This window comes from Siphateles boraxobius, unplaced genomic scaffold, assembly GCF_051911475.1.
Source record: "Siphateles boraxobius isolate OS27281-9 unplaced genomic scaffold, OSU_SipBor_1 75, whole genome shotgun sequence".
In the NCBI taxonomy this organism is placed as follows: domain Eukaryota; kingdom Metazoa; phylum Chordata; class Actinopteri; order Cypriniformes; family Leuciscidae; genus Siphateles; species Siphateles boraxobius.
The window spans coordinates 481,217-504,427 of NW_027509203.1; the positions used below are offsets into that span (position 1 = coordinate 481,217).

Sequence of the window (23,211 nt, forward strand, 5' to 3'; positions counted from 1 at the left end):
AACTATGCAACCGTCTACTACAGTATCGCATCAGACAGCGACGAAAAATTTCACTGACGAAAAATTTGATTCATTCATTGCTATAGGAGAGGAAGAATTTTCCAAACTCGTTAAATCATCTAAATCGACAACATGCATGTTAGACCCTATACCGACTAAACTACTGAAACGGATGCTTCCAGAGGTCATAGATCCCCTCTTAATATCATTAATTCATCTTTGTCACTAGGATACGTACCAAAAAACTTTTAAGATGGCTATGATTAAAACGCTTGTTAAAAAAACGTCCCGGGTTACGTATGTAACCCTAGTTCCCCGAAGGGACGGACGCTGCGTGAAATCGCAGTGGGAACGCAATACCCACATCCCCATACGACCAAATCCCCGTCGTGTGTCATTAGGAGACACAAACCGACGAGAGAACCTGAGCCCCGGGAGTGGAGCTAAGATCGAGGGAATAAAATCTAACGAAAGTGTGCGGTGAGGACCAGCCTGCCGCATCACAAACGTCCTGAAGAGAAGCTCCTGAAAGAAGAGCTGTAGAAGCAGCCATACTCCGGGTGGAATGAGCCCTTACAGCCAAAGGTGCAGGCTGATGGGCCGAACCATAAGCAAGTGGGATGGCCTCGACCACCCACTTGCTCATCCTTTTTCTAGATGCAGGACACCCTTTCTTAGGTGACCCAAACAGACGAACAGTTGTTCCGATCTCCTCCACAGGGCAGCTCTGTGGACGTAAGCATCAAAACCCAAACTGGGCACAGCAAATTAATTTTCCCTGGTCTGACGTCAGAAAAGGCGGAGGACAGAAAACCTGCAGAACTATAGGTCTAACTGAAACAGTTGGAACCTTAGGAACATAACCTGGTCTCGGAAAGAGAAAGGCCTTAACCAACCAGGAGCAAATTCCAGGCACGAGGGAGCCACCGAAAGTGCTTGAATATCTCCAATTCTTTTTAGAGATGAGATAGCGAGAAGAAGGATAGTCTTTAGAGTAAGAAACTTTTCCGAAACTTCCTCGATGGGCTCGAAAGGAGCAAGGGAGAGACCTTCTAAGATGATGGCCAGATCCCAAGCTGGTACCCTCGTGCGAACTGCAGGCCTCAGCCTCAAGGTGACACGAAGGAAGCGAGACATAAGTGGGTGTTTCCCGAGGGAACCTCCACTTGAAGGGGTGTGGTAAGCAGCTAAGGCCGCCACATACACCTTCAGTGTGGAGTGGGATAACCCTGTGGAGAGACGGTCCTGCAGGAAATCCAGGACTGTACCAACCGGGCAGTTAACTGGGTCCTGCTGGCGCTCTCCACACCAAGAGGTGAAAAATTCCACCTCGCGGCATATAACTTCCTCGTGGAGGGAGCTCTGGATCGGAGGATGGTCTCAACGACCTCAGCCGAGAGACCAGAATCTATGAGCTGGGCCCCCTCAGAGGCCAAGCCCACAGCCTCCATAGCTCTAGACGGGGGTGAAGGATCGACCCACTCGCCTGAGAGAGCAGATCTCTCCTGATCGGTATCTCTAGGGGAGAGCCGTTGAGGAGAGACACTAGGTCCGCAAACCATACCCGGGCCGACCAGAACGGGGCTATTAGCAGGAGACTGAGCCCGTCCCGGCGAACCCTCTCCAGAACTCCTGGGAGCAGAGCGATCGGGGGAAAAGCGTACAAGCGTGACCTCGGCCACGGATGTACCATCGCATCCAACCCCAGCGGGGCTGGATGGCTGAGAGAGAACCACAAAGGGCAGTGTGATGTTTCTCGAGAAGCAAATAGGTCTACCTCGGCAAGACCGAAAACTTTCCATAGGAGTTCCACCACCTCAGGGTGAAGACTCCATTCCCCGGGCCTCGACCCCTGTCTTGACAGGATTTCTGCCCCCTGATTTAAATACCCCGGGAGATAAAAGCTCTCAGAGAAAGAATTTTCCCCATGGACCATAGAAGGATCTGACGTGCCAGTTTGTAAAGCGGGCGAGAACGCAAACCCCCCTGATGGTTGATATAAGAAACCACCGATGTGTTATCTGTCTGGACAAGAACATGGTGGCCCCTTAGGTCTGGGAGGAAGTGTTTCAGAGCCTGAAACACCGCCAATATCTCTAGGCAGTTTAAGTGCCACAGACGATGATGGTCCTCCCACAGACCCTGAGCCGGGCGACCATCCATGATCGCCCCCCAACCCGTGAGAGAGGCATCTGTCATTAGCATAACGCGACGACAAGGAGCTCCTAACACAGGGCCTTGGGACAGAAACCAAGGATCTTTCCACATGATCAGGGCGTGATGACACCGTCGCAAACTCACGATCATGCGAAGCGGTTTTCCCCTCGGGGAGAATCCCTTGGTCCTGAGCCACCACTGTAACAGTCTCATGTGCAAGAGGCCAAGAGGTATCACGTTGGACGCAGCTGCCATGAGACCTAACAGTCTCTGGAACTGTTTTACAGTGGATGACTGGCCTAGCTTGACCTGATCTACTGCAGCGAGAATCAAAGCAATACGAGCAGGTGACAATCGTGCCTGCATCGTCGTTGAATCCCACACTACACCTAGAAAAGTGGTTCTCTGTAATGGAGAAAGAACACTCTTTTTGGCGTTGAGCCTCAGCCCCAGTCACTTGATATGAGCAAGAACGACATCTCGGTGCCGAACCGCCTGTTGTTCCGATTGAGCTAGAATCAAGCAATCGTCTATATAGTACAGAAAGCGGATGCCCTGTAACCTCAGCGGGGCTATAGCAGCATCCGTACACTTCGTGAATGTTCGGGGTAACAGTGCTAGGCCGAACGAAAGAACCCGATATTGGTACGCTTCGCCCCCGAAAGCGAACCTCAGGAACTTCCTGTGTTGAGGGAGGATAGATACATGGAAGTAAACGTCCTTTAGATCTATCATGACAAACCAGTCCTCGGATCTGATTTGAACATCCCCAGTGACAGACACAGCGCCCTGTAACGTACTGGCAGGGAACAGCTGGTCTGGGCACTCCACAACCCTCCTCGGAGGGGGCGAGCGTCCCTCGGGAAATCGCTCGCCGAGTCTCTCTACGCCCTGTGAAGGCAGGGTTAGTAGAGCAGACCCCTGAGGGCATCGGAAAAGACAGGGCACCGTGTTCTTGTGCAGTGAACTCAGGTCTTTCACGATAGGGACCACCCTCAGAGTCCTGACGTTCAGCACGTCAGGATTTTTTTTTTTTCGATGAAGTAGTATCCTAACTCCCTGCTGGGTGGGGGACCCATTCCGCCAGGAACTCTACTAAGGGAACCAGCCTCTCGAGGCTGGCCTCCGGATGAACATCCCGAGTGACAGACACAGCGCCCTGTAACATACTGGCAGGAAACAGCTGGTCTGAGCACTCCACAACCCTCCTTGGAGGGGGCGAGCGTCCCTCGGGAAATCGCTCGCCGAGTCTCTCTACGCCCTGTATAGGCAGGGTTAGTAGAACAGACCCCTGAGGGCATCGAGAAAAGACAGGGCACCGTGTTTTTGTGCGGTGAACTCAAGTTTTTCCCGATGGGGACCACCCTCAGAGTCCTGACGTTCAGCCCGTCAGGACTTTTTCGACGCGGCCTTTCTGGCGACAATGACTGTACTCAGATCAGTCCTGCCCCGAGAAGGCCGCGCCGGAGAGCGCCCCGCCTCGTCCCTCCAGTTTCTCTGCAGGGGGGCACGAGACGTGACACTCCGCTTCTGCTGTGCTCTTTTGGAAGACGAACTCGACGAAAGACTTTGCTCTGGTTGAACATTCTGCGTGACAGACACAGTGCCCTGTAACGGCGCACCGGCAGGGAACGATTGGTCTGAACACACTAGAACCCTCCTTAGAGGCGGCGAGCGTCCCTCGGGAAAGCACTCGCCAGACCCTTCTACGCCCTGTTTCGGCAGGGTTAGTAGGACGGGCCCCTGAGGGCGCCGGGAGAGACAGGGCACCCTTAAGGGAGGTGAACGCAAGTCTCTCTCGGCGGGGACCCCCCTCAGATTTCCTTTGAGCAGGTCGGCCTGAAAAGCCTGCATAAAAGTCATCGTATGCAAACATGCAGCCGCCTGCCCAGCCACCGAGTAAGCCTTCCCCACCAGCACAGAGGTATATATATTTATTTATTTATTTATTTTTTGGTGGAAGAGCCGGTGCTTTAAGTGAAGACGATGAAGCAGGAGAGAGATAGCTCGCGAGCGTCTCCTCCGCCTACAGTATCGTCACATAACCAGCAGATTTAGCACCAACAATGTTACCATAAGCATTGGACTGATTTGTGTAAATTCTGCTTGAAACCGGTCTAACCCAGGTCTTTGAAACCTCAGCATGAAGATCTGGGAAGAACGGTAAGCACCGGCTAGAAGGTTGAGGTCGTGCAGACAGAAATCTATCATCTAGATTGCTTTTAATTCTAGAAACCTGTCTATCAGCTGGCCACTCGATACTGTTTTTTTTTTTTTTTTTTTAGCTTTTCAACAGCCTGAGATAATACATCCATCAAACCTTCTTCATTTGCAGTATAATGTGATAAACTAGTTTTCTCTGATGCAAAACTTTCGACATCCAGCTCCTCAGAATCTCAATTCAACATCATCATGTGCCTCCACCCGGGCAGAAGTAGCCGCCGCAGCGCGTGCTTCCAGAGCCGGGTGAGAGGCACTAGATCTCGTCGGAGATAGCTGAGATAGGGCGGAGCCCGTCTCAACGTCGCCAGCGAGATCCATCTGCGAGCCCCAAGACAAGCGCCGCCGCTCTGCCTCAACAGAAGCGGGACCCGAGCCTCGGTGAGCTCGCAGCAAATCACTCTCCTCGAAGAGCGATCGCCGCGAGCGCAGAGTTCTCAAGGGAAAACGCTCGCAATGCTGACAATCGACTCCCTCGAGAGCCGACTGGGCATTGCTGCACTCCCAAACAAGCCACACTTAGCTGGTGTGAATCCCCACCCGTGATGTACCGAGTACAGGGGGGAACACACTTCTTATACTGCTCGCTCATATTGTTTTTTTTATATAAAATATATATAGTGAAAACTCCTGACAAAACAGACAAACACAATCGACAGATTCAGACACACACAGAGCTGCTGAAGTAACTAAAAGCTGGCGTATTGTGTACTCAGGGGATATTTATAGCTTCCTGGTCGATGACGTCACTCACGGTACGCTCATTCTCTCCATTGACTGATTTCATTCATGCTTCAGACGCGTCACGCTGAGGGCGTTCCCACTGCGATTTCACGCAGCGGTAGTCCCTGAAGGGGAACGCAATTTGATCCTACAGAATTACTCAATTACAGGCCGATCTCGAATCTACACTTTCTGTCAGAGATACTAGAAAAGGCAGTATCCTCACAACTACTGTACGTTCCTTTTTAGAAAGAAATGGTATCTGTGAGAAAATTTTCATTTAGGATTTAGACCGTACCATTGTACTGAGACAGCTCTCATCAGTCACAAATGATTTGCTCTTATCATCCTCCATTGGGCGGATCGAGCCGGGCTTACAATATCTATGTGAAAATATGCGTCCTGGAGATCCACCGTGGTGAACCAATCTCCTTGACGAATGTTTTGACATAAAGTTCTGAGCAAAAGTATTTTTTACTTTTACGGGTTGAGGACCCGTAAACCCAAAATGGGACTGAGAACTCCCCCTTTTTTGGGAATCACAAAATAACAGGATTAAATGCCCTTGTGGTTCTCTTCCATTGTGGGGTCGCGTTTCTTGGCTGTTGTGATGGAGCAGGATAGGAAGGCTGATGATCGAATGTCCCCCTCTCCCTGAGTGTCTGAAATTGGGATGGCTCGGGTGATAAGGCCGCATGCCACATTGCTGACGCATCGCTGTTATTGTTGCGCCAAACATGGCCTTTTGATTAATTGGGGCATGCAAAAACTCCACTTTCTCTTTGTCAGAGAGTCCTGACAAACCCAGCCACAGCCATCTCTCTCCCACGACCCCTAAGCCCATACTCCTTCCGCAACTTTGAACTGCTCCGTGAGACATGCACAGGTTTAAATCTGTGATGACGCATATCTCCTCCCAGGGCGCTGGGTTAGGAGATCCTGAGTCCAGCTGTTGATAACTTGATAGGCTGAAAAAGGCTTGTCCCAAAACCTCTTAATATCAGCCACACAGGCCGGGACGGCTGGAATAAACTGCCTCGCTGGAGGGAGATGTGACGGAAGTCTCTTTTCATCATACAGGTCTCTTTCAGTCCCTTGTCCTGATGGTTGGGATGGCCAATCGATCTTTTAACTGATTATGCAATTGGCATGATACATCTTTCCGTCCGTCTCTTTCAGTCCCTTGTCCTGCCGGTTGGGATGGCCAATCGATCGACAACCTAGCCTGCGACAGACCTCGAGTAGAACAGTGTTTGTCTGCACTGGGAAGGGTGAACTCTTTATCCTGTGCACTGATTCGGGACTGATTGGACTGATTCGGGAGAAGAATAGCATCTTCGTTGTCGTCATCCTCGTCCTCGAAGATGGTCGATAATGCCTTGTTATCGTCCTCTTCCTCTCCCGCTCTCCACAGACAATCCATGGGTTCCTCTCTGGGTTGAGCAGAGAGGCATGGGTCCGAATTTCCAGTCACTGCCATGCGGAGTCTCCTTTCCCAGGTCTTAGCAGTGGCGGCTCGTCAGGGGAGGCAAGGGAGGCACAGCCTACCCAAAATTGTATGTCTCAGAATGTGTATTTCTTGTTTGTACTTTCACCTCTGTAAGTGTAACCACTGCACGCTTCTTCCCAGAATGTGCCGAATCTGTGAAACACTAGTCTGATGGGATAGAGAAAGGGAGAGGGGGAGGGCGAGGCAAATCCATTGCCGGAGACTTGTGCCTCCGTTGGTTAAAAAAATTAGCCAATCACCATAGAGTATTTCACTTTCAGCGATTAGGAGTGTTGAGAAAAGTAACATGGCAGAGGAGGCTAGCTTCCCTTGGGATATCAACCAATCATCGACAAGACGTAAATTATTAGTTACCTACCGCTGATATGACTGTGGAAATTAAATATATTCAAATTAGATCGCAAACAAATTTACTTAACTACCATTCAAACAACAGATAAATAAAAAATAAAGGAAGACCCCAGGCCTAAATTGGATATAGGCTACAGTAATCAGCTTCACTAAACGACCGAACGTGCTCTTTTAACATTTAAAAGAACAGAAGGATGGATTTTTTGCTTCAAGTGCTTGGCTAGGACTAGGTGAGTGAAGTTATATTTACATTGTCTTGATGTATGAGTCTTTTTCTAAAAATATTCAGGTATATAAGTGAGCCAAAAAAGCCATTTTAAAGTAGTTAAAAAATCTGACCGCTAAAAATCTGTGTCCTCTATTTTTATACTGACCAGCTGCCACTGGGTCTTATTCGAGAACGTGGCACAGTGCAGGAAGCCCTCGGGGTTGGATAGGTCTACCTGAGCGTGTTTAGCACTCAAACAGGAGATGCAGTCGTGTGAATCCTTTGCCGAAATCCACATTCCACAAGAACAAGGCAAGTTTTCTTATATAGCTGTAACGATGCAGCAAGGAAGAAACGGAGACAGAATCCAAATGCAAGCACTTTAATAAAACAAACAGGTAAACCAGTGGAACTCAGGACAGGGACAAGAACAGCAAACAACTTCTACGACCAACAAACCACAACTGAAACACAGGGGTATAAATACACAAGCAGACAAGCTAAACAAGATAACAAGGGGGCGTGGTTAATCTGAGACCCCTAGGGAGACTAATCAACAAGACAAGGAACACCTGGGGACAATAAACAAACAAATAACAAAATGACAAGACACATGGCAGGATCACATGACAAACAGGGAATCACATGACAGACAAGACAAAACCCACACCGTGACATAAGGTCCAGGTCGGAGCAGGCTGCGCAGGGGACCAGGGCAGAGACGACCCCTCGGGCGGCCAAGGCGGAGAGGACAGTCCATCGGGCGGCCAGGGGGTGAGGACCCTACGGGCGGCCATGGCGGTGGGGACCCTTCTGGTGGCCGTGGGCCCTTGGGCGCCCACGGGGAGGGTCTATGGCCCACAAAAAAAAGTTAATGGGGGGAGTGACTGGGTCAGCACAATGTTCTTGGCTGGAAGGAATCAGCTGTGATGGAGTCTCTGGGCTGGACGGAAGCAGCGGTGAAAGGGTCTCCGGGCTGGCCGGAACCAGCGGTGAAGGGGTCTCTGGGCTGGACGGCACCAGCGGCGAGTGCTCTGGGCTGGACCGGACCAGCGGTGAAGGCTCTGGAGGACGGATGAGAGGTTCGGCTGGAGACAAGGGTTCAGGCAGGGTGTGAAAAATGGGCTGGTCCAGAATGTGATGATCCTCCAAAGCGGTGGTTTTGGCAGGGCAGATGACAGGAACTGGCTCAGCTATTTCTTGATTGGCTGGTGTTACTGTTACCCCTTTTTCGACCAAGGCAGAGCTGGTGCTGGTTCGGAGCCAGAGCCTAGTTTCAATTCGGTTCTTTGGTTTTCCACACGCAAAGCACCAGCTCCGAACCAGGAAAAGTGGTTCTTAAGTAGCACCAAATCATTGCTGGTCTAGAACAGAGCCAAGTAAGAACCACTTGCGTCAGGGGCTGGGGGCGGGGTTACCGTGACCAACAAGACGAATAGAAACTTGTGACCGCCATTTTTAAATAGCAGCTAGTCGAGCTAATAGCAGCTCGATTATAAATATCCGTCTATGTAAGTTACGGCGAGCTGCACAAACGCGTTGGACTCCGATGTATTTTGTAAACCCATGAGCATCCATAGTATTGCAACGTCCGTTATTGTTGATGGCTTGTTCGAGATGCATCGGAGCGGCGCGGACCAATCGGAGCTGCGGGAGTGTTTGGAGAACATACGACTCCTTGTGCTTTTAGATCGCTATCGCAGTGCTTTGATGTCATGCGGAGATCGATCTGCGAGAAGCCGATGCATCTCGAACAAGCCTGGCGTACTGTTTGGCGCTACCGCACTAGCGTTGCTGGGCAACATGAGACGTATACAGTGACGTAAGATCTGGCTCTGTTGTGGCTCTCTAGCCGGTGGAAAGGCAAATCGGTTCTTATTAAGCTCGTCAGTCGAACCCACTCTGAACCAGCTTTGGCTCTGGCTCTGAACCAGCACCCGGTTCTTGTTGGTGGAAAAGGGGTATGTGAGGGAAGAACCACAAACCCAAAGAGCTCGGTCCATAAACTCAGCAAAAGGTCGATATAAGTCTTCGAGCAGCAGTATCTGGGCTAGTGGATCATCCAGTCCTCTCCAGAACCGCTGTTTTAAGAACTCTTCCTCCCAGTAAACGTCCTGATGCAGATACAGCTTAAACAGCATAAACTTCAACAAATTCCTCCAGAGAACTCCTATTCTGATTAAACAGAAAAGCATTCATCGCGTCCTCCTCCATTACCTTTTTGGGTCGGTCCTTCTGTCACAGGTGGTAGCAAGGAAGAAGCGGAGAGAGAATCCAAATGCAAGCACTTTAATAAAACAAACAGGTTATCGAATGGAACTCAGGACAGGGACAAGAACAGCAAACAACTTCAACGACCAACAAACCAAAACTGAAACACAGAGGTATAAATACACAAGTAGACAAGCTAAACAAGATAACAAGGGGGCGTGGTTAATCCGAGACACCTGGGGAGACTAATCAACAAGACAAGGAACACCTGGGGACAACAAACAAACAAATAACAAAATGACAAGACATATGGCAGGATTACATGACAAACAGGGAATCACATGACAGACAAGACAAAACCCACAATAGCACATTTCATACATTATGGCAACTCAAAGTGCTTTACAGAAGGAATTAAAATAATCACAAAATAAAAGCAACGACAATTAAAACAGTTATAAAAGAAATTAAAAGAGATATATGATACAGATATAAAATGAATTAAAAGAGAAAAAAGATGATATATAGATAAACTTCTGATCTGGCAAAACACCGGTGTATCATGTTTTTCACAACTCCCAGTTTTACTCTGAGATTTTCCCATGGTGATTAAACTGTGTCTGTGGTGTTCTTTTGGCGTGCCTAAGAAATCTATTGGACGTCTCCGATGGAGCTGATTTTTCCCTAAAATCGGACAGGAGGAGCTCTAAGACTGACTCACGGGGTAACCTCGGGTTCACTGCCCCATCAGTTAAAAAAAACCAAAACCCATTTGTTGGGAAACTCAAGGAATGGAATCAATCCAGTCCGCTCCCCACAGAACCTCGAGTTTAATCACGTCAAACTCAATACTACACCGCAGACCCAGGCCATCAGCATGGTTTCATCTCTCTTACACAATTCTCAGTTCCATTTGAGTTCAGTTTAGAATAAAGAGGAGGATGCAAAATAAAATAGTGTAATCAGTCGTACATACAGTGGCACAGAACTCATTCAGTAAATGCACAGCTAAACAGAAGTGTTGTGAGTCTGGATGTGAATGTGACTGTAGGAGCACATCTGATCTCTTCTTGAAGCTGTTCCACTATAGTAGCTAAAAGCAGACTCGCCAAGCTTAGAGTGAACCCTTGGTGTTTCTAGCTGATGTGATCCTAATGATCTGAGTGATCTGTTGGGTTTATATTCACTGAGCATATCTGCAATGTATTGATGTCCTAGGCCATTGAATGATTTATATACCAGTAATAATACTTTAAAATCAATCCTATATGTAACTGGGAGCCAGTGTAAAGACCTGAGGACTGGTGTGATGTATTCATATGTTCTGGTTCTGCTCAGCGTTCTGTTTGAGCTGCAACTGTCTTATGGTGTTTTTGGGAAGGCCAGTGAGGAGTCCATTACAATAATCCACCGTGCTGGTGATGAAAGCATGCACAAGTTTCTCTGAGTCTTGACTGGAAACAAAGCATCTAATTCTTGCAATATTTTTCAGGTGATAGTATGCTGATTTAGTTATTGCTTTGACATGACTACTGAAACTAAGGTCTGACTCTAGAGACACACCCAGATTCCTGACTTGATTTTTAGTTGTTTGACCCCTATACTGAAGGTGTGCGTTCACCTTGAGAACTTCATCTTTGTTTCCAAACGCAATGACTTCAGTTTTGTCTTTGTTCAACTGAAGAAAGTGTTAGCACATCCAATTGTTTATTTCATCAATGCATTGACACATGAAGTTAATGGGGCTGTAATCATTAGGCGATAGGGCTTAGTAGAGCTGTGTGTCGTCTGCATAGCTATGGTAAGCGATTCAGTTCTTCTTCATTATTTGGCTCATTGGGAGCATGTACAGGTTGAATAGGAGTGGCACAAGAATTGAGCCTTGAGGGACTCCGCATGTCATGGATGTCCACTCAGACTTATGATCTCCTATACTCACATAATAACCTCTCCCTACTAAGTATGAGCTGAACCATTTTAGGAGCATGTGGAGGACGGCCTGTTCCTCAGGGTCCTTCGCAGTGGCCATGATGGAGCTGCAGCCTCTTCGTACGGTAAATCCATCACAACCTGAAATCTAGTACAGAGCTATGCTGTGATTAGAGCTCTCCCTTTCCTCATTTCTGGTGTGTGGTGAGTGCCACAAAAACTTGGAAAATAACTGCAAACTTAGATTAGAAAACTCGCCTTAGCGCGTTAGTTATCTCACTCACAAAGTCACTCAACTACTTAAGGAACTATTGCGTTAGGAACGTTATCTTGCGGCTCCATCAGTAAACTGTTAAGCAAATAATTCTCAAAATCTGCTGAGGACAACTTCCGAAAATCTTCCACGGGGAAAAGAGCGAGAATGGCGAAACATTATGAAGCCCGTGGGTTCCCATAGTGAGATACCCAACGAATGTTAGAAACTATGTGTCTGCAGCATTTCTAAAGTTACTAGAGTGTAAAGATTGGATCATCTGAAGTGATGTAAGCTGATCTTGCATCTACTTTGAGCATTATGGGTTTGTGTATGTTCAGTTGTTTGGAGGTCGGCTCCTCGAGCTCTCTGCTGTGTGAAGCGTCCGTCAGTTGGTGGTGTGTGTGTATGAGACTCACATGGAGCAGTGTGGCGGTGCAGGTTGATCCTGACGCTCTCCTGCAGCTGATGATCCGCTGAATGCTTCTGAAACCGCTGACTCAAGAAATAACTCAAGCCTTTCTTCAGCCTGCCTCCTAAACACACACACACACACACACACACACACACACACACACACACACACACACACACACACACACACACACACACACACACACACACACACACACACACACACACACACACAGATCAATGCTCAGATGATTTCAGATGACAGCAACTTTGCAAACATGCAACATACAAAAAATTATCTATATTGCAGTTTTTGTTATAAATGATTTATCCGTGCCCATCCTTTTTTAAAATAATGTGTGTGTGTGTGTGTGTGTGTGTGTGTGTGTGTGTGTGTGTGTGTGTGTGTGTGTGTGTGTGTGTGTGTGTGTGTGTGTGTGTGTGAGTGTGTGTGTGTGTGTGCTGCTCCGCACTCCCCTCTGTTCATCACTGCTCGGCCTGTGGTGTGTTGCTATGGTAACGATCACAGGGAGCGAGTTCTGCTGTATCTGCTGCCCTCTAGTGGACTACACTTGTATTACTGAGAGAAGACCTTCAGTCAACAGTACATACTCTGATAAGCCGTCCAGTTTCACACAGCCTTCATTACAATGCACAGAAGGAAAAAAACATAAGCCTGTAACTCGCAAAGTCCCTGAAATCATTGTTTTGGTAAATTAACCTGTTTTTTAGGCTAACGCACGAATGACGCCACAACATTTAAAAAAAATAATTGGTTGATTATCCACAGCAGGAGGGTAGAGGAATGAGTTATGAATTGTTGACATTTTAATCAGCTATTTCATGACCATAGTATGAGAGAGGAAATAAAAAGGATGTATCAGTATCATTATAAGTAACATGACCTATAGTTACAGACAGTGTTGTGTGTAACTCATTACAACTAACTTGAGTTAAGTAATCATTACTTTTTCAAGTAACTAGTAAAGTAATGCAGTACTTTTAAAATTTACATCAAAATATCTGAGTTTTTTTTTTTCAAATAAGTAACACAAGTAACTTTGTTTTCCCATTTATTGACTGACAGCTCTCCTGTCCACATGTTGAGACAACTCGAAGTGTGTGTGTGTGTGTGTGTGTGTGTGTGTGTGTGTGTGTGTGTGTGTGTGTGTGTATGTGTGTGTGTGTGTGTGTGTGTGTGTGTGTGTGTGTGTGTGTGTGTGTGTGTGTGTGTGTGTGTGTGTGTGTGTGTAAGTGCGTGCGTGCGTGCGTGTGTGTGTGTGTGTGTGTGTCTGAACATGATGGTTATTGTAGTTCTAGACTAATCTAGAGCATTTACAGTACTCATCTCACCTGCACAAATAAAGACGAACAATTCCTCAAAATGAATAAAATCAGTGAAATGCAGGATCAGGATACTATGCAAATACTCCAATAACTAAATATGTTAAATAAACCGTACATTTCTATGCATTTAATTTCACTTTATTGACCAATGTACTTGCTCCTACGATGATTCAGTTAAACAATGAGCAAAAATGACTATATATTCTTTTGTTTTTATTGGTTAAGTAGCCTGTGTTAAACTTTCTTCTCTGCAACCTATTCTTCTGTTATCTAGAACAGCAGCTGACAGGTTTGTTTGAGCTGTTCCTCGACTGTACACTACTGTACTCTACTGTACTCTACTGTACACTACTGCACTCTCCTGTACTCTACGGTACACTACTGCACTCTACTGCACTCTACTGTACTCTACTGTACTCTACTGTACACTACTGCACTCTACTGCACTCTACTGTACACTACTGCACTCTACTGTACTCTACGGTACACTACTGCACTCTACTGCACTCTACTGTACTCTACTGTACACTACTGCACTCTACTGCACTCTACTGTACACTACTGCACTCTACTGTACTCTACGGTACACTACTGCACTCTACTGCACTCTACTGTACTCTACTGTACACTACTGCACTCTACTGCACTCTACTGTACACTACTGCACTCTACTGTACTCTACGGTACACTACTGCACTCTACTGTACTCTACTGTACACTACTGCACTCTACTGCGCTCTACTGTACACTACTGTACTCTATTGCACTCTACTTCTCTCTACTGCACTCTACTGCGCTCTACTGTACACAACTGTACTCTATTGTACACTACTGCACTCTACTGCACACTACTGCACTCTACTGCACTCTACTGTGCTCTACTGTACTCTACTGTACTCTACTGCACTCTACTGTACACTACTGCACTCTACTGCACTCTACTGTACACTACTGCACTCTACTGTACTCTACGGTACACTACTGCACTCTACTGTACTCTACTGCACTCTACTGTACTCTACGGTACACTACTGCACTCTACTGCACTCTACTGTACACTACTGCACTCTACTGTACTCTACGGTACACTACTGCACTCTACTGCACTCTACTGTACTCTACTGCACTCTACTGTACTCTACGGTACACTACTGCACTCTACTGCACTCTACTGTACACTACTGCACTCTACTGTACTCTACGGTACACTACTGCACTCTACTGCACTCTACTGTACTCTACTGTACACTACTGCACTCTACTGCACTCTACTGTACACTACTGCACTCTACTGTACTCTACGGTACACTACTGCACTCTACTGTACTCTACTGTACACTACTGCACTCTACTGCGCTCTACTGTACACTACTGTACTCTATTGCACTCTACTTCTCTCTACTGCACTCTACTGCGCTCTACTGTACACAACTGTACTCTATTGTACTCTACTGCACACTACTGCACTCTACTGCACTCTACTGTTCTCTACCGCACTCTACTGCGCTCTACTGTACACTACTGTACTCTATTGTACACTACTGCACTCTACTGTACTACTCTACTGCACTCTACTACACTCTACTGTACTCTACTGTACTCTACTGCACACTACTGTACTCTATTGTACACTACTGCACTCTACTGCACTCTACTGTACTCTACTGTACTCTATTGTACACTGCTGCACTCGACTGTACTCTACTATACTCTACTGCACACTACTGTACTCTACTGTACACTACTGCACTCTACTGCCCTCTACTGTACTCTACTGTACTCTACTGTACTCTACTGCACACTACTGCACTCTACTGCACTCTACTGTACACTACTGTACACTACTGTACTCTATTGTACACTGCTGCACTCGACTGTACTCTACTATACTCTACTGCACACTACTGCACACTACTGCACTCTACTGCACTCTACTGTACACTACTGTACTCTATTGTACACTGCTGCACTCGACTGTACTCTACTATACTCTACTGCACACTACTGAACACTACTGTACTCTACTGTACTGTAGTCTCACTACTGTACTCTACTGCACACTACTGTATGCTACTAAGAGGAAGAAGAGTATGAGTAAGAGAAGGAAGAGTATATGTAAGAGGAGGAATAGTAAGAGTATGTGTAAGAGGAGGAATAGTAAGAGTATGTGTAAGAGGAAGAGTATGTGTAAGAGGAGGAAGAGTAAGAGGAAGAAGAGTATGAGTAAGAGGAGGAAGAGTACAAGTAAGAGGAGGAAGACTATGAGTAAGAGGAGGAAGAGTATGTGTAAGAGGAAGAAAAGTATGAGTAAGAGAAGGAAGAGTATATGTAAGAGGAGGAAGAGCATGTGTAAGAGGAAGAAGAGTATGAGTAAGAGAAGGAAGAGTATATGTAAGAGGAGGAAGATTATGTTTAAGAGGAAGAAAAGTATGAGTAATAGGAGGAAGAGAATGAGTAAGAGGAAGAGTATGTGTAAGAGGAGGAAGAGTATGTGTTAGAGGAAGAGTATGTGTTAAAGGAGGAAGAGTATGTGTAAGAGGAAGAAGAGGAGGAAGACGATGTGTAAGAGGATGAAGAGTATGAGGAAGAGGATGTGTAAGAGGAGGAAGAGTATGAGTAAGAGGAGGAAGAGTATGAGTAAGAGGAGGAAGAGTATGTATAAGAGGAGGAAGAGTATGTGTAAAAGGAGGAAGAGTATGAATAAGAGTATGTTCTTAAGTTTTTTAGGTTAAGTTCATTCACTTCCGGGAACGAGTGAACGCTGGCGCGTTTGGCTGCCGCTACTCCCTGGTGTCTCTGTTTGTTTCTTTTCAGTATATTCGTTTTATGTTTAATGTGCTACTTCAAACGTTACCGGATCTGTGACAGCATTTATTTCACTGTAGCAGGCGTTGGACTGAGCCCTGTTTCTTTGGAGGCTTACTTCGTGCTGGATTACTAGACCTGCCCAGGAGGCCTACTATCTATATTGACTGGTACCTAAACATGGGATTATTTCACTTATCCGCTTGGATCGTTTGGCTTGGACAAGACTGCTAAGTGTTTGCCAAACTGACGGACAGTTGCTGTGCCTCCCCTTTTCTCTGTTTTGCTTCATGCGAGCCCTCTCAGGAGTGATCCACTAACATTGTTCGCTGGTAACTCTCTGTTTGCTTTGTAAGTGATTTCTTGCCTATTTGAACTGTTGTCGCTACTCGAGAGATTCGCCCATCTCCGTTGCTTGTCCCTTAGAGTGCAAAGTGGTTGCCCTGTTGGCTAACGTGCTTAGTTTACAGAGGCTGGTTCTGAGTGCATGGCTATTTGCTGATGTGTTTGGTACACTTGTTTGGCTGTGCTGGATGGTGTTTTACTCATACACCGTCCTAAAGCTTGTAACAATTGTGACGCTGCTCTAGTTTCTCGTCTATGGGCCAGAATACTTACGCTACGGAGAGCCTAATTATTCGCAAAGGCTTCTCTATGACTCTGACATGACATAAAGATACTCGTCAACCTATCTTCACTGCCATGGGAACAAAGTCCACAGAATTGCAGATGTCCTCCGTCTACAACAAAATCGGGGACTGTTGCGTCGACACAAATATTTGCATAGGGGCTCCGGCTGGAAGTTTGCCCGCTACCATCACTCTAACAACATCAATTCACTATGGAGTTTATCTCGTAGAGAGACATAGTCTGTTGTGGGGCGAACTGCTGAAGTTGAAAACCTATACTCTATAAAAAATAAAAAAAGATTTCTCCCTGGACTACCCTACCTCGAGGGATGCGCAGTTTTGTTTGTTTAATGTGTGGTCTCTCAACAAAAAAGCGCCTTTCATTAATGATGTAATTTCTGATGCTGGTATTGATTTATTTTGTTTAACTGAAACTTGGCAGATACCAAATGATTAATTACATTGAATGAAGCTACTCCTCTTGGTTATGAGTTTATTGCTAAGCCACGTTTAACTGGCCGGGGAGGTGGCCTTGCTGTGGTTTTCCGGTCCAGCTATAGGCTTGTATCAGTGCCCGTGCAGGATTATTCATCATTTGAATGTCAAATCTTGAAATTCACTGGTGGGTTACCGCTCCTGTTAATATTGGTTTATCGGCCTCCAAAAATGTCTTCTGTATTTATTAAGGAATTTTCTGAGTTACTCTCACCTTTTAGTCCTATGTATCCATCCATACTGGTGCTTGGTGTTTTCAATATACATGTAGATTCTGGAAACTGTAATTTTGCTAAACAGTTTCTGAATCTGTTAGACTGTTTTGACCTCACTCAGCATGTTGATTTCCCTACCCACTCAAAAAGTCACATATTAGACCTTGTCTGTACTACCGGCATCATCCCAACTAAGGTGTATCCTAAAGATCTTGCTATTTCTGACCATAGAGCCGTCATGTTCAATCTTGCAGTTCCTGAGTCTCTCGATCACCGGCGTGCCTCTCATTCCATCACATATAGGAACACAAAGAACATTACTACAGCTGCTCTGTTAGACACTCTAAATTCGAAATCCATCGTAGAGCCATTAGATGTTGGTATTGATGACTTAGTCCTACTATACAACACACATCTTTCTGATTCTCTCAATCTTCTTGCACCCCTGAAGACACGCTTAGTCTCTTTCACTCACTCTGCCCCATGGTTTACACCTGAGCTTCGTAAAATGAAGGCAGCTGGACGTCAGTTAGAGCGACTTAGTCGGAAGACTGGCCTAACTGTTCATGCCCTGGCATACAGTGAACATGTTTCTATTTATAAAGAGTCTCTCAATCAGTATTGCACCGCCATCATTGACAAAGGTTATAACAACCCGAGAGCTCTCTTCTCCACTATTAATAAGTTAACCCAACTTACAAAACCTTTCCCACTTACACCATCCAATAAACTTTGTTGTGAATTCCTTGAATTTTTTAACAGCAAAATTTGTTCCATTTACAAACAGCTTCAGACAACTCAACCACTCAAGATTATGTCCTCACGTCCGCCGCTGCAACACTAAACAGATCTTTCTCTGACTTTTCACCTGTTAATGAACAGGATGTATTTGATCTTGTTAGTAAGTCCAGGCCCACCACCTGCCTCCTTGACCCTATGCCAACCCCTCTGGTCAAGGTCTGTCTACCTATCCTCTGCCCCCTTTTGGTACAAATAATAAACTCCTCCCTTTCTTTGGGCTCTGTTCCTCTGTCTCTGAAAACAGCAGCTATCACTCCTGTTTTGAAAAAGTCTGGGGCAGTTGTAGAGGATTATAAGAACTATCGGCCCATCTCTAATCTTCCATTCATTGCAAAACTCCTTGAACGTACAGTTGACAAACAGCTTAATGAGTACCTGAAATGTCATGGGTTTTGGGAAAAGTTTCAGTCTGGTTTCAGGGCGATGCACAGTACTGAGACTGCCCTGGTTAAGGTAGTCAACAACTTGCTGTTGGCTGCTGACTCGGGCCATGACAGTATTCTCATTCTCCTCAATCTTACAGCTGCCTTTTACACGCTTTGCCATAACCACCTACTTTCTCGATTGGAGACCTTGCTTGGTATTACTGGTGTTCCACTATCCTGGTTTAAATCATACCTCACTAACAGACAACAGTTTGTTTCAATTGGGAATTTCAGATCTCCAAATTCACCCCTTTCACATGGTGTCCCCCAGGGTTCTGTCCTAGGTCCCATTCTGTTCATAATCTACATCCTTCCCCTTGGCCAGATAATACAACATTATGGTCTCAAATACCATTGTTATGCAGACGACACTCAGATATACATTCACACCAAGCCTGCTCACACATTGTCATTATCCAATCTGGTTAGCTGCTTAAATGCCATTAACAACTGAATGACTCAAAATTTTCTCAAACTAAATCAAGATAAGACAGAAGTGTTTCTTATTTCCACGCCTAATATCTTTAAAAAACTTGAAAATCTAAAGCTATCTATCCCTGGCTATTTCACTACAACCTCTGCTTAAGTTAGAAATCTGGGCGTAATCTTGGATCCTACTCTTTCTTTTGAGTCACACATTAAAAATATCACTAGAACCTCTTTATTCCACCTTAAAAGTATCTCCAAACTTCGCCCTTATACATGCATTTATTACATTCAGGCTAGACTACTGCAATGCTCTACTTTACGACATTTCAGATAAGACCTTAAATAGGCTGCAGTATGTCCAAAACTCTGCTGCAAGACTACTTACCTCTACAGGCCCTGGGATCATATTACTCCTATCTTTCAGCAGTTGCATTGGCTTCCTGTCCATTACCGTATTCATTATAAAATCCTTCTCCTTGTTTATAAATCCCTACATAACTTGGCACCATCCTATCTCTCAGAACTCCTCATCCCTTACATGCCATCTCGCACCATTCGCTCTACTGATACATGTCTCTTAGCAGTCCCCGCATCTCGGCTTCGCTCCATGGGTGACAGGGCATTCAGTGTGGCAGGTCCAAAACTGTGGAATGCCTTGCCGCTTGAGATGCGTCAAAGCACAAGTATATCCATTTTTAAATACTAAGTTAAAAACATACCTTTTTTGCTTAGCTTTCCTGTCAGTCCCATGATTTCAATTTACACACTTTCCATGATTTTTCTATAGACTTAGTCTTCGACTTGTGCTCAGTATACTGCTCTATGCCCTTTGAGGGTGTTTATGGTTTCTCTGTTTTTTATTTGTTTTTATTAACCTTTTATGGACTTTTGTATGTAATCTATGTCTCAATCTGATTGTACTTCGTATTATCGGTGAATTTAATCAAGGATTTAGCTGTATTGCGTTTTAGTAGTTCCTTGTAATTCTTTGATTTTACTTATTTGTACAGTGTCCTTGGGTACCTTGAAAGGCGCTTTTCTAAATAAAATATATTATTATTATTATTATTAAGAGGAGGAAGAGTATGAGTAAGAGGAGAAAGAGTATGTGTAAGAGGAGTAAGAGTAAGAGTATGTGTAAGAGGAGGAAGAGTATGTGTAAGAGGAGGAAGAGTAAGAGGAGGAAGAGTATGAGTAAGAGGAAAGAGTATGAGTAAGAGGAGGAAGAGTATGAGTAAGAGGAGGAAGAGTATGTGTAAGAGGAGGAATAGTAAGAGTATGTGTAAGAGGAAGAGTATGTGTAAGAGGAGGAAGAGTATGAGTAAGAGGAGGAAGAGTATGTGTAAGAGGAGGAATAGTAAGAGTATGTGTAAGAGGAAGAGTATGTGTAAGAGGAGGAAGAGTAAGAGGAAGAAGAGTATGAGTAAGAGGAAGAGTATGTGTAAAAGGAGGAAGAGTATTAGTAAGAGGAGGAAGAGTATGTGTAAAAGAAGAAAGAGTATGAGTAAGAGGAAAAGTATGTGTAAAAGGAGGAAGAGCATGAGTAAGAGGAGGAAGAGTATGTGTAAGAGGAGGAAGAGTATGAGGAAGAGGAGGAAGAGTATGAGTAAGAGGAGGGAGAGTATGTGTAAGAGGAGGAAGAGTATGAGGAAGATGAGGAAGAGTCTGAGTAAGAGGAGGAAGAGTATGAGTAAGAGGAAGAGTATGAGTAAGATGAAGAGTATGAGTAAGAGGAGGAAGAGTATGTGTAAGAGGAAGTGTATGAGTAAGAGGAGGAAGAGTATGAGTAAGAGGAAGAGTATGAGTAAGAGGAGGAAGATTATGTGTAAGAGGAGGAAGAGTATGAGTAAGATGATGAAGAGTCTGAGTAAGAGGAGGAAGAGTATGTGTAAGAGGAGGAAGAGTATGAGTAAGATGAGGAAGAGTCTGAGTAAGAGGAGGAAGAGTATGAGTAAGAGGAAGAGTATGAGTAAGAGGAGGAAGATTATGAGTAAGAGGAGGAAGAGTATGAGTAAGAGGAAGAGTATGAGTAAGAGGAGGAAGAGCATGAGTAAGAGGAAGAAGAGTATGTGTAAGAGGAAGTGTATGAGTAAGAGGAGGAAGAATATGAGGAAGAGGAAGAGTATGAGTAAGAGGAGGAAGAGTATGAGTAAGAGGAGGAAGAGTATGAGTAAGAGGAAGAGTATGAGTAAGAGGAGGAAGAGTATGAGTAAGAGGAAGAGTATGAGTAAGAGGAAGAGCATGAGTAAGAGGAGGAAGAGTATGTGTAAGAGGAAGTGTATGAGTAAGAGGAGGAAGAATATGAGGAAGAGGAAGAGTATGAGTAAGAGGAGGAAGAGTATGTGTAAGAGGAAGTGTATGAGTAAGAGGAGGAAGAATATGAGGAAGAGGAAGAGTATGAGTAAGAGGAGGAAGAGTATGTGTAAGAGGAGGAAGGGTATGAGTAAGATGAGGAAGAGTATGAGTAAGAGGAAGAGTATGTGTAAGAGGAGAAAGAGTATGAGTAAGAGGATGAAGAGTATGAGTAAGAGGAGGAAGAGTATGAGTAAGATTACTCTACTTTATTATTGTAAGAATACAATAATAATATTGTGTAACTTTTTATGTATTTTTATATTTTTATTTTCTAGCCATATTGATATTCAATCCCAAAATTTTGGCTAAGTTGTGCAGCCTTAGAAAACAAGCACAGCAGTGTGTGTGTGTGTGTGTGTGTGTGTGTGTGTGAGAGAGAGAGAGAGAGAGAGAGAGAGGGGGGGGGGGGGGAGTATGAAGTATGGAATACTGCAGCAATATTCAACGTTACATAACCCTGTCAATTATTTTCCAACAGATACACACATTCTTGCTCAGTTGAGGCATGAAGGTGTAGCTCAATGTGTGTGTGTGTGTGTTTGTGTGTGTGTGTGTGTGTGTGTATGTGTGTGTGTGTGTGTGTGTGTGTGTGTGTGTGTGTGTGTGTGTGTGTGTGTGTGTGTGTGTGTGTGTGTGTGTGTGTGTGTGTGTGTGTGTGTGTTTATGTTTGTTTGTATGATTCATGAGGACACAGATTTGTATGACATGGATTTTACAGCGGTAATACCACATAAACATGGTTTATTTCCTGAGTCCTTGTAATTAAAAATGGCTTAATAATCATCATACTAAATTATGCTTATTTGAAAATGTAGAAACACAGAACGTTGTGTGTGATGAGTATGTTTAGGGGTCTTGTTAGTGTGAGAGGAGAGAATATACAGTTTGTATATTATTTTCATAGTAATGCCCTGACAGCTTCCCCTTCTTGATCTCAAATTGCTCATATTCTTTGAAGAATCTTGTCAAGCCCTTCAGAAATGAAGAATAATGAAAACAAGAGCTTTTGGGGAGCATCAATAGTGTGATTGTATAAGCATCTAGTAAAGCATACAGAAGAGTTATCTGAAAACACTCAACACTGTGAGATGATGTCAGAGGCTCCCACGGTTCCAGTGCGCTTTTAAAAAATGTTCAGACAACATATTAAAGGGATAGTGAAACTAAACGTATCTATTTTCACTGGTTAGCATATTAACTTTGCCCTTATAATAGCCTATAATATAACATAACAAATATAATAAAATAACTTAAAATAAAATATGATGTTGTGGACACACAAGTCACCTGCTTTGACAGTTTTGATCCTGATGGGATCCCCGCAGTTGTTCAGCAGGTTGAGCACGTCGCCGAGCGGAAGTCCAGACACCGGCAGAGCCTCCAGCTCCAGCAGAATGTCCCTGTGAGCGGCTGAGGTGAGCGGGCGGATCCAGGTGAAGTGACCGGTGTCCGATCCTCCACTCAGCTCCACTGGCAGCCGGCCCGCAGAGTCCCTCCACAGCGCACGCTCCCGCACACGCGTACTCCAGTGCTCCTCCATCAGACACACACACACACACACACACACACACACACACACACACACACACACACACACACACACACACACACACACACACACACACACACACACACACACACACACCACACACTACACCTAACCCAGACACAGCCTCAGCTCAGCAAAGGTGCTGCTCAGATCTGGGAGAACTGTGGATCCTCCTGGAGTGTGTG

At 45.2% G+C, this 23,211-nt stretch overlaps 1 protein-coding gene across 19 annotated transcripts in view; it reads right to left on the reverse strand.

Annotated features, from left to right (window-relative positions):
• The window catches only part of magi1a (membrane associated guanylate kinase, WW and PDZ domain containing 1a), a 141,728-nt gene extending 118,519 nt beyond the window's left edge, over positions 1-23,209 (reverse strand). For 16 of the 19 annotated variants that reach the window (XM_077217609.1, XM_077217623.1, XM_077217606.1 and 13 more), the window contains exons 1-2: positions 22,765-23,209; positions 11,982-12,098 (exon numbers count right to left, since the gene is read on the reverse strand). In XM_077217609.1, the coding sequence (XP_077073724.1) occupies positions 11,982-12,098; positions 22,765-23,017 (370 nt within the window). In that variant the 5' untranslated portion in view covers positions 23,018-23,209. The remainder of the gene's footprint in view (positions 1-11,981; positions 12,099-22,764) is intronic. The other 3 variants (XM_077217614.1, XM_077217611.1, XM_077217612.1) reach the window with 1 other exon arrangement.
• Between the last annotated feature and the right edge of the window lie 2 nt (positions 23,210-23,211).